This window comes from Dendrobates tinctorius, unplaced genomic scaffold (genome assembly GCF_039654945.1).
Source record: "Dendrobates tinctorius isolate UK_male_01 unplaced genomic scaffold, ASM3965494v1 ptg000060l, whole genome shotgun sequence".
NCBI classification, from domain to species: domain Eukaryota; kingdom Metazoa; phylum Chordata; class Amphibia; order Anura; family Dendrobatidae; genus Dendrobates; species Dendrobates tinctorius.
Genome location: NW_027361728.1, coordinates 35,656,760 through 35,668,939, shown reverse-complemented (window position 1 = coordinate 35,668,939; position 12,180 = coordinate 35,656,760). Strand labels below are relative to the sequence as shown.

The window sequence follows — 12,180 nt, the reverse complement described above, 5'->3', positions numbered from 1 at the left end:
CTAAAGGGTGGAGATTATTAGCCCACCCTCTGACACAGGGGGAGGGACCTAGCGTGCTTAAGAACTAGCAGCCCATGGCAGAGAGTCACACTCACAGAAGAACCAGACGTTGATGATCTAAGAAGGAACTGGGGACAGATCTGCCAAGGGGAGCAGCGGCCCATGCTTTGGGGTCTGTCCGGCAACTAAGATTCTTGTACCTGTGGACTGCAGAGCTCCCGGCACCCACATGCAACCTACAATCAGGTAAATTGACCTCCAGCTTAATATCTTTAAGTCTTGTACCCTTACTGTTATATTTTACTCTGACTGCAAATCCATTGTAATTCCATTGTATAGCTTACTGTATATTTCTGTAATTATCTAGTGCGCCCTTAAGGCAATTAAACCATAAAATTAATCTTGGGCTGATGCTTTTAGTCTGATTATGAATCTTAGAATACCCAGCGGGTAACAGGACATCCTCCCCGGCGGCCATTTGCTCTAGGTGCAGTTCCCTTACTGACCTGAGACACAAAGGGGGAGCCGGAGAGCTGTGCCTGTGTAGTTACGTCACATCGGTGACGTGGGAGGAACGAGTCCTGTGTCCTTCACAACGGTTTATTCTCCACTTGTTTTAAAGTACTCTCACTTCTTCATCAGGAGAGCCATAAAAGTTGTACACAGTAACATAGAACAGACTTAAAGAGTTCAAAAATTCTGTATGCCAGGTGGATGGCGTTTTTTTTAATTTGGAGCTCATTTTTGAATTTTTGAACTATTTAAGTCTGTTCCATCCTACAACAGTCATATGTTAAAGTTTGGGCACCCCTATTAATGTTAACCTTTTTTCTTTATAACAATTTTGGTTTTTGCAATAGCTATTTCAGTTTCATATATCTAATAACTGATGGACTCAGTTATATTTCTGGATTCAAATGAGGTTTATTGTACTAACAGAAAATGTGCAATCTGCATTTAAACAAAATTTGACTGGTGCAAAAGTATGGGCACCCTTATCATTTTCTTGATTTGAACACTCCTAACAACTTTTTGCTGACTTCCTGAAGCACTAAATTGGGTTTGTAACCTCATTGAGCTTTGAACTTCATAGCCAGGTGTATCAAATCATGAGAAAAGGTATTTAAGGTGGCCACTTGCAAGTAGTTCTCCAATTTGATTCTCCTATGAAGAGTGGCATCATGGGCTCCACAAAACAAATCTCAAATGATCTGAAAACAAAGATTATTCAACATAGCTTTTCAGGGGAAGGATACAAAAAGTTATCTCAGAGATTTAACCTGTCAGTTTCCACTGTGAGGAACATAGTAAGGAAATGGAAGAACACAGGTACAGTTCTTGTTAAGCCCAGAAGTGGCAGACCAAGAAAAATATCAGAAAGGAAGAGAAGAAGAATGGTGAGAACAGTCAAGGACAATCCACAGACCACCTCCAAAGACCTGCAGCATCATCTTGCTGCAGATGGTGTCACTGTGCATCGGTCCTTTGCACAAGGAGAAGCTGTATGGGAGAGTGATGCGAAAGAAGCCGTTTCTGCAAGCACGCCACAAACAGAGTCGCCTGAGGTAAGCAAAAGCACATTTGGACAAGCCAGTTACATTTTGGAAGAAGGTCCAGTGGACTGATGAAACAAAGATTGAGTTGTTTGGTCATACAAAAAGGCGTTATGCATGGAGGCTAAAAAACACAGCATTCCAAGAAAAACACTTGCCACCCACAGTAAAATTTGGTGGAGGTTCCATCATGCTTTGGGGCTGTGTGGCCAATGCCGGCACTGGGAATCTTGTTAAAGTTGAGGGTCGCATGGATTCAACTCAGTATCAGCAGATTCTTGGCAATAATGCGCAAGAATCAATGACGAAGTTGAAGTTACGCAAGGGATGGATATTTCAGCAAGACAATGATCCAAAACACCGCTCCAAATCTACTCAGGCATTCATGCAGTGGAACAATTACAATGTTCTGGAATGGCCATCCCAGTCCCCTGACCTGAATATCATTGAACATCTGTGGGATGATTTGAAGCGGGCTGTCCATGCTCGGCGACCATCAAACTTAACTGAACTGGAATTGTTTTGTAAACAGGAATGGTCACAAATACCTTCATCCAGGATCCAGGAACTCATTAATAGCTACAGGAAGCGACTAGAGGCTGTTATTTTTGCAAAAGGAGGATCTACGAAATATTAATGTCACTTTTATGTTGAGGTGCCCATACTTTTGCACCGGTCAAATTTTGTTTAAATGCAGATTGCACATTTTCTGTTAGTACAATAAACCTCATTTGAATCCAGAAGTGCAGGTTGCCTGCATCTCCTAATTGAGATGTCTTGTTTGTTACCATTACCTTAAAATAAATGTACACCTTTTCAACTATTTTAATTGTTTTAGTTCATTTAAATTATTTTAAAAAGTGAACCTTTTATTGCAGCTGCCACTTATTGGAGATACGCAGCCTATAGGTTAGTATCTTGCATAACCAGGGATATTATGCTATTTTTTTCACTCCATTAGAGAACTAACTTAATTTATATGTTTGTTTTTTTGGTTGTTGTTTTTTTTACTGCGTATTGCCAAAATGACTTCTCAATTAGAGTCAGTGTCCCCCCAAAAAGTGAGAAGTTAAATAAATTGTGTATAGCCTTGGAATCATAGTTAGAAAATTCACAATTCTTTATTTCCTGTATTAGTTAAATTTATATAAATAAATGTCTTATTAATAGAGTTGAGCGATACCGTCCGATACTTCAAAGTATCGTATCGGATGGTATTGGCCGATCTTAAAAAAAAGTATCGGTATCGCCGATTCCGATACCGGAAGTCCCATTCAAGTCTATGGGACTTCCGGTATCGGAATAAGAAAAACCCTTTCCTGCCCTTGTACAGCCTCTCTGGGGTCTGTACGGGCCTTTCGGGGGGCTGTGCCGGCCTGCCAGGGGGTCTGTGCAGGCTCCGGTGGTCTGTGCCGGCCTGCCGGTGGTCTGTGCAGGCTCCGGGGGGCTGTGCCGGCCTGCCGGGGGGCTGTGCAGGCTCCGGGGGGCTGTGCCGGCCTGCCGGGGGGCTGTGCCGGCCTGCCGGGGGGCTGTGCCGGCCTGCCGGTGGTCTGTGCAGGCTCCGGGGGTCTGTGCAGGCATCGTCCGATGGGACTACAAGTCCCATCAGGCGATGCCTGCTACCATGACAGTGATTGACACATTAGCCAATGATGGGACAGTAGTAGTCCCATCATCCGGCTAATGTGTTAAATGTAAAAAAAAAAAAAAAAAAAAAAAAAAATTACATGCTACATACATACAACATGCATACTAGATACATGCTACATTCATACTACATACTACATACATGCTACATTCATACTACATAAATACTACATGCAACATACATACTACATATATACTACATGCATGCTACATACATACTGCATGCTACATACATACCACATATATACTACATACATACTACATGCATGCTACATGCATGCTACATGCTACATACATAACACATATATACTACATGCATGCTACATACATACTACATGCTACATACTACATATATACTACATGCATGCTACATACTACATGCTACATACATACTACATATATACTACATGCATGCTACATACATACTACATGCATGTTACATACATACTACATGCTACATACATACCACATACATACTACATATATACTACATGCATGCTACATACATACTGCATGCTACATGCATGCTACATACATACTACATACATACTACATGCTACATACATACCACATATATACTACATACATACAATACATTCATACAATACATACATAGACATACAGTACATATAACATAGAGTAACATACTTACCAATACTTGTCACATTGTTCCCCGAAGCCATTGTCTTTTCCGGAATAAATATTAACATAACAAACCACAAAAATACTCACCCACGATCCGAAGCAGTCCACGAGTGTGTCCCACGACGATCTTGGGTAGAGAACTGCAGCATCAGCTGTTGCTGCCGTTCTCTACGGGCTGCAGGAATCCAATGACGGAAGGTAGGTATCCTTCCGCACTGTATTCCTCCGCCACTTAAAAAAAAAAAAAGTCCCTAGTCTCACTTTATGCCATTGTGCCATTGCTGTGTGCAGCAATGGCATAAAGTGAGACTAGGGACTTTTTTTTTTTTAAGTGGCGGAGGAATACAGTGCGGAAGGATACCTACCTTCCGTCATTGGATTCCTGCAGCCCGTAGAGAACGGCAGCATCATCTGATGCTGCAGTTCTCTACCCAAGATCGTCGTGGGACACACTCGTGGACTGCTTCGGATCGTGGGTGAGTATTTTTGTGGTTTGTTATGTTAATATTTATTCCGGAAAAGACAATGGCTTCGGGGAACAATGTGACAAGTATTGGTAAGTATGTTACTCTATGTTATATGTACTGTATGTCTATGTATGTATTGTATGAATGTATTGTATGTATGTAGTATATATGTGGTATGTATGTAGCATGTAGTATGTATGTAGTATGTATGTAGCATGCATGTAGCATGTAGTATGTATGTAGCATGCATGTAGTATATATGTAGTATGTATGTAGCATGCATGTAGTATATATGTAGCATGTATGTAGTATGTATGTGGTATGTATGTAGCATGTAGTATGTATGTAGCATGCATGTAGTATATATGTAGTATGTATGTAGCATGTAGTATGTATGTAGTATGTATGTAGTATGTATGTGGTATGTATGTAGCATGTAGTATGTATGTAGCATGCATGTAGTATATATGTAGTATGTATGTAGCATGTAGTATGTATGTAGTATGTATGTAGTATGTATGTGGTATGTATGTAGCATGTATTATGTATGTAGCATGCATGTAGTATATATGTAGTATGTATGTAGCATGTAGTATGTATGTAGTATGTATGTAGTATGTATGTGGTATGTATGTAGCATGTAGTATGTATGTAGCATGCATGTAGTATATATGTAGTATGTAGTATGTATGTAGTATGTATGTGGTATGTATGTAGCATGTAGTATGTATGTAGCATGCATGTAGCATGCATGTAGTATGTATGTAGCATGCATGTAGTATGCATGTAGTATGTATGTAGTATGTATGTAGTATGTATGTAGCATGTATGTAGTATGTATGTAGCATGTAGTATGTATGTAGTATGTATGTAGTATGTATGTAGCATGCAGTATGTATGTAGCATGTATGTAGTATGTATGTAGTATATATGTAGTATGTATGTAGCATGTAGTATGTATGTAGCATGCATGTAGTATATATGTAGTATGTATGTAGCATGCATGTAGTATGTATGTAGCATGCATGTAGTATGTATGTAGCATGCATGTAGTATGTATGTAGCATGTATGTAGTATGTATGTAGTATGTATGTAGTATGTATGTAGCATGCAGTATGTATGTAGCATGTATGTAGTATGTATGTAGTATATATGTAGTATGTATGTAGCATGCATGTAGTATGTATGTAGCATGTAGTATGTATGTAGCATGTAGTATGTATGTAGCATGCATGTAGTATGTATGCAGCATGTATGTAGTATGTATGTAGCATGTATGTAGTATGTATGTAGCATGTAGTATGTATGTAGCATGCATGTAGTATATATGTAGTATGTAGTATGTATGTAGTATGTATGTGGTATGTATGTAGCATGTAGTATGCATGTAGCATGCATGTAGCATGCATGTAGTATGTATGTAGCATGCATGTAGTATGCATGTAGTATGTATGTAGTATGTATGTAGTATGTATGTAGCATGTATGTAGTATGTATGTAGCATGCAGTATGTATGTAGCATGTATGTAGTATGTATGTAGTATATATGTAGTATGTATGTAGCATGTAGTATGTATGTAGCATGCATGTAGTATATATGTAGTATGTATGTAGCATGCATGTAGTATGTATGTAGCATGCATGTAGTATGTATGTAGCATGTATGTAGTATGTATGTAGTATGTATGTAGTATGTATGTAGCATGCAGTATGTATGTAGCATGTATGTAGTATGTATGTAGTATATATGTAGTATGTATGTAGCATGCATGTAGTATGTATGTAGCATGTAGTATGTATGTAGCATGTAGTATGTATGTAGCATGCATGTAGTATGTATGCAGCATGTATGTAGTATGTATGTAGCATGTATGTAGTATGTATGTAGCATGTAGTATGTATGTAGCATGCATGTAGTATGTATGTAGTATTTTTTTTTTTTTTTTTTTTAACATTTAACACATTAGCCGGATGATGGGACTACTACTGTCCCATCATTGGCTAATGTGTCAATCACTGTCATGGTAGCAGGCATCGCCCGATGGGACTTGTAGTCCCATCGGACGATGCTTGCACAGACCCCCGGACATCAGCACAGCCCCCCGGCAGGCCGGCACAGCCCCCCGGCAGGCCGGTACAGACCCCCACAGGGTGCACAGACCACCGGCAGGCCGGCACAGCCCCCCGGCAGGCCGGTACAGACCCCGGGCAGTCCACACAGCCCCCCAGCAGGCCGGCACAGCCCCCCGGCAGGCCGGCAGAGACCCCCGGAAGGCCCGAAATGACGGCGCATCATGATGCGCACACACCGCGCATCATGATGACGTCAGGCCGTCAATCAACTGAACTTCCGATTCCGATGCCGAATTCCGATATTGAAAAAATATCGGAAGTCGGTATCGGAATTCCGATACAGCAAGTATCGGCCGATACCCGATACTTGCGGTATCGGAATGCTCAACACTACTTATTAACAAAATATAAATCTTGTATCTTACATTTTACCGCAGTCTTGGCTTTCCTACTATCACCAGTGACATGGGCAGCAATCATTGAGGCAGCGTAGACTTGCTTCTCAGCAACAGAGACTGGGAGGACTTCGGAAACCTTTTCTAGATTAAGAAAAAAAGAGAACAGATTTAGACAATGATACATAACCTGAATTGTATGTACGCTACAGATACATGCATACTGTAACCCATGTCTAAAGCAGCAGGTGGGGACAAATCTTGGAAATTTTATATCAAATGTCAGAATTCTCTTAAATTGAAAACACTTGTGATGAAATGTCAATGGTGGCCATGCACCTGACATAGCTGTGGACGTTGGTGGAATACTAGACTATCTTTCCAATCTTCCCCATGAGCAGGGATTGGAAAGTGAAAATGTTTATTTCTATTTAAAGGACTCGGCGACTGTCAGACCGTTCTGGTGGCAATTTATCTGGATACAAATCCAGCTCACCAGATACGGCATTCCAACATCGGAGAACGAGACCGCTGTGTCAAAGCGCACAATCCAAGGCAAATGAGAAAAAACTTTGTCCAGCTCCACGATGTAGTGAAAAATATTCTTTATTCACTCAATAGAAATGAGGTTTAAAAGCCAGCATGAGTTACAAGGCATGCGATCGATCTACACGTTTCGAGTGGCTAGGCACTCTTAATCATGATTTTGGTATCATGATTAAGAGTGCCTAGCCACTCGAAACGTGTAGATCGATCGCATGCCTTGTAACTCATGCTGGCTTTTAAACCTCATTTCTATTGAGTGAATAAAGAATATTTTTCACTACATCGTGGAGCTGGACAAAGTTTTTTCTCATTTGGCAATTTATCTACCTAGGGAATATCGGCTCAGCCTGTTTTTTTTCTTCCCCAATCGGAAGATATTTTATTTGGCAGCATAGAAGATTCAGCTCTTTCATTCAGGGAGAGTAAGCCTTATCATATATTTGGAAGGGATCTGGCAAATCTAGAGCTGGCAGTGTATCATGTTATTGGTACGTGTTTACGTATATGACCAATATGAGTCAGCCTTAGAAGTGGATATTAAGAATGGCATACACTCGTCTTTGCCTAGATTTGCTGTGATTCACTTGTCTTTCAGAACAGTAATTTAGAGACGTATTAAGGCCCCGTCACACTAAGCGACTTACCAGCGATCCCAACACCGATATCAAGGTGTCAGGATCGCTGGTAAGTTGCTATGTGATCGCTGGTGAGCTGTCACTGACAGCTTCACCAGCGATCCGCACAGCGTTGCCGAGCGCCTGGCATCGCTTGCCATCGCTGTAAAAAATAGAATCAAAATAAAAAATATTGTTATTCTCACCTTCCGACGTCCCGTTCAGCCATCCTGCCTCTCTCTACACTCCGGTCCCAGTGATCCTTTGCACGAATGACCGCGAGATGTCACGGTCTCAAGAGATAACAAAGTCTCGCGGTCATTCGTGCAAAGGATCACTGGGACCGGAGCGTGGAGAGAGGCAGGATGGCTGAACGGGACGTCGGAAGGTGAGAATAACTATATTTTTATTTTATTATTATTTTTTACACCTGATCGCTGGTCTCCCGCTGTCACACACAGCGATGCGTGCTGGCCAGCGGGAGACCAGCAACCAAAGAAATGTCCAGAGGGTTCTTCCAGCGATCAGCGATACCGGCAGGGGATCGCTGTTGTGTCACAAAAGTTGTGACTCAGCAGCGATCTCGCTACCGAGAACGCTTAGTGAGACGGGGCCTTTACCGTTTGTGCAAATATAGCTTTTTATCATATAATGAAAAGGTCTACAATTTTCTGGGAACAGCTTATCAGTGGGGGTCCCTAGTTTTGATGACCTCTCCTAAAGATAGGCACCAAAAAACCTCTTTAAGAAAAACATTGAAGGTTGGCAGAGATATTTATTAGCACAAGTCATTCATATTGAAAGTATATCGGAAAATTGTAGACCTTTTCATTATACATTAAAAAAGCTATATTTGCACAAATTGTAATACATCTATGCATTATTCTTCAGAAAGACTAGTGAATCACAACATATCTACACAGAGAATATTCTCATATGTACCCTACCCTCACCGATCTGGTATTGATTTATCTGCTGAACCCCCAATTCCCCTTTCACATGTATCCTTTTGCCTTATGGCCTTAGTGAAGACATACTGATAGGTGGTAGTATTTATAGTGAGAAAGTCCATAATCGCTTTGCTACAAGCACTTTGGAGCTCTGGTATGCCTCGTACACAATCCTCTTTGTACTGACGCAGATGCTATAACTAAAAACTAATAAAAGGTTCTCTTTAAGACATTTATAAGGATCACCCTGAGCAAACAAGACTAACAGAAGTGGTCAACCACTCTGTGACAAGAAATACAGAATTAAGTACTGTAAGCACTTATTAATAGGGAAAATGTATAGATAAATGCATTGTGCATACAGTGAAGCATTGGACTTTGATTATTTGAGCTCAGAAAAGTCTAAAATTGATTGAAGAGTTACAATATCAGCAAGATTGTGCAGGAAAAAAGTACAAAGTTTGCAGTTTTCACATAAATAGGTAAAAGTCTGACACTGAAAAAGGTATGATGACTAATAGATGACTAATATGCTGTCTGAGACAACATAGCAGCAATAAGGGGAAGGTGTCTGACATCTATGACCATTGCAGCTGCTTCCTGTTCATGAGGTTCTGATTCTATACGGAAGGAACAGAACATATGCTCCATGTCCATAAATCCCTGTGTGCACCACTGAGCTCTTCTGGTCAGAGCTTCTGACTATCAAACCTATTCGGCACAGTGATATCGGCAAGGGTTGTGTCCAACGCTTGACCAGAAAGCAAAGGGCGAATTTTATTATTCAACTTGTTTCATTTTTTCTGCTGAAAAAAGTTGTACATTTTGGTGCAAGTAGTTTGCGCAGAAATGTATAGCTTTTTTTTTATAGTGATCAAGTGGCCCCCCGAAGACGCAAGAAGCGAAACGCCCACACTACAGATAGGTTGGTTTCTGCTTACAGGCTTACTACTTATCTCTGGCATGTATTTACTCTTGGCTCTATCTCTCACACTGGCTCATAGCCTCCTTGTCTGTGGTTAATTAGCAGCTCCTATTTTAGGATCACTTTCATTATATATGTTTTTTCAGACTGGTGGATATATTTATATCTCTTTGACAGCAGTTGTGATTGACATAGGACCATATTTCTCTTTATGCACCAGGCTTAGTCCGGCTTTTGGACTAATGTATTTTGCACTATTGCACTTTATATGAATATTGAGAAGATATTGTGCCCTTGTACTTAAAGTATATAGAAATAGACAAATTCATATGTATATATATATATATATTTCTATATACCTTTTTCTCTGTTCAATTGTAGGCCTTTTCATTAAATATGGCCTTTATTATGCACTATTGCATTTCATATGAACATTGTGAACAAATTATGTCTTTTTATTGAAGGATATATTTCACATCTACATGCCTCTGTTTATATACTGCAACTGTGTGGTAACTGGGTGTCGCTGATTCCCTCATATATCTTATATTTTGTGACTAATTTATCATAAATTTGTATTTTACCCTATTTTGGATAACAATAAAAAATTTTATATTTTATCTATTGCTCTTGGTTCCATTTTCTTGTTTTTGGTTTATATGTTGTTTCAATGGATGAGCTATAACATTAGCAGCCTCTCTTTGTTATTTTTTTTTTAATTTATTTTTCTGTTGCATTTTCCTTTAGTGCTTTTTCAATAAGATCAGTGTATGAGATGCCAGTCGTAGGGCCCCCAGTAAGTGTAGTAGTAGGACCGGAAGGAATAAAAGTGGAACGAGTGTCCTAATACAATCATTTATTTGAAATGACATGCCTCCACCAGTTATATGTTTTTGTGAAACCCTAAGGGTATGTGCACTCGTTGAGGATTACCCTGCGGATTTTTCCGCGTGGATTTGGCTAAATCCGCAGGTCAAATGACCTGCGTTTTACTTGAGGATTTAGTGCAGATTTTGTGCGGATTTCCCCTGCGTTTTGACACCGGCGGATTCCTATAGTGTGGAGCAGGTGTCAAAACGCTGCGGATCCGCACAAAGAATTGACATGCTGCAGATTTAGGGTGTGTGCACACGCTGCGGAGTTTTTGCTGCGGTGTACAGTACCATTATAACCTATGGAAATCAAAAACCGCAGTGCACACGGTGCGGAATTTTCCGCACGGATTTTCTGCAGTTTCAAATCCGCAGCATGTCACTTCTTTCTTCCGAATCCGCAGCGGTTTCACACCTTCTCCATTGTAGAGGTGTGAAACCGCATGGCTAAACCGCAGGCAAACCGCAGGTCTTTTGACCTGCCGATTTTGCTAAATCCACACGGAAAATTCCGCAGATGAATCCGCAGCGTGTGCACACAGCCTTAAATCCGCAGAATGTGCACAGCGTTTTTCATTTATCATAGACTTTAATGGTACTGTACAACGCAGCAGAATCTGCGGCGGATCTGCAGCAGAATCCACACCGTGTACACATACCCTAAGATCGGGTACTAGGTTGAAGAAAAAAAGATGGTGAGAAAAGATACCTTTAATCAGTGATGTTATTTCAACTCCATACTTTTCCTCCAAAATCTAAAAAGAAAAATTTACAATCAATAATGAAAAGAAAACCTTCACTTCGATTGCTTAAACTGGGCTGACCACATGTTAGTGCAACATAATTTGAGGAGAACTTACATTTCTGATAAGACGCTGGACTTGTTTCTTCACTTCTCTACATGGTTCATTGTCATCACCACTATGGACGCTTGCTGCTTGAAACACATAACTGAAGTCTTCGCCTACCAAACAGGCAATATTGCTTCTTATGTAGTTTTCATTCATCTAGAAAATAGAAAATCACTGTATTAAAATATGTTTATTCCTATGGGTAATGAACATTACATTGAAAAAACAAAATCAGTCCAGTATGAAAAAGCCTTTCCACCTCTAGTGCAATTCCCATCTTTGCAGCCTGTACACATGATAGACAGCCCAAGCTGCATACAATCCTGCTTTCCTGTGTAAGGCTATGTTCACACATTGCATTTTTGCATCGACTTTTTATTTAAATTAAAGGCAGCTAATTACAATACCAGCAAAAGATATGAGATTTGAGACCTGGATAATTATTTAAATCTGCAGCATGTCAATTCTTTCAGCGTTTTTGCAGCATTTTTTCACCCATGAAAAAGTGTAAAAATGCAACTTAGGTTTTTGTGGCATTTTCACACCATTTTTGGTGACTAAAACTAACTTTATTAAACATGTACTGTAGACAAAGCACACAAGAAATCAGCACCCAACACAAACGCTGCAAAAAATACTGC

General features: G+C 40.2%; 1 protein-coding gene across 2 annotated transcripts in view; it reads right to left on the bottom strand.

Moving 5' to 3' along the window:
• The window catches only part of TNFSF10 (TNF superfamily member 10), a 36,180-nt gene that overhangs the window by 5,535 nt on the left and 18,465 nt on the right, over window positions 1–12,180 (bottom strand). For both annotated transcript variants that reach the window (XM_073578837.1, XM_073578838.1), the window contains exons 2-4: window positions 11,549–11,695; window positions 11,398–11,443; window positions 6,812–6,925 (exon numbers count right to left, since the gene is read on the bottom strand). In XM_073578837.1, the coding sequence (XP_073434938.1) occupies window positions 6,812–6,925; window positions 11,398–11,443; window positions 11,549–11,695 (307 nt within the window). The remainder of the gene's footprint in view (window positions 1–6,811; window positions 6,926–11,397; window positions 11,444–11,548; window positions 11,696–12,180) is intronic.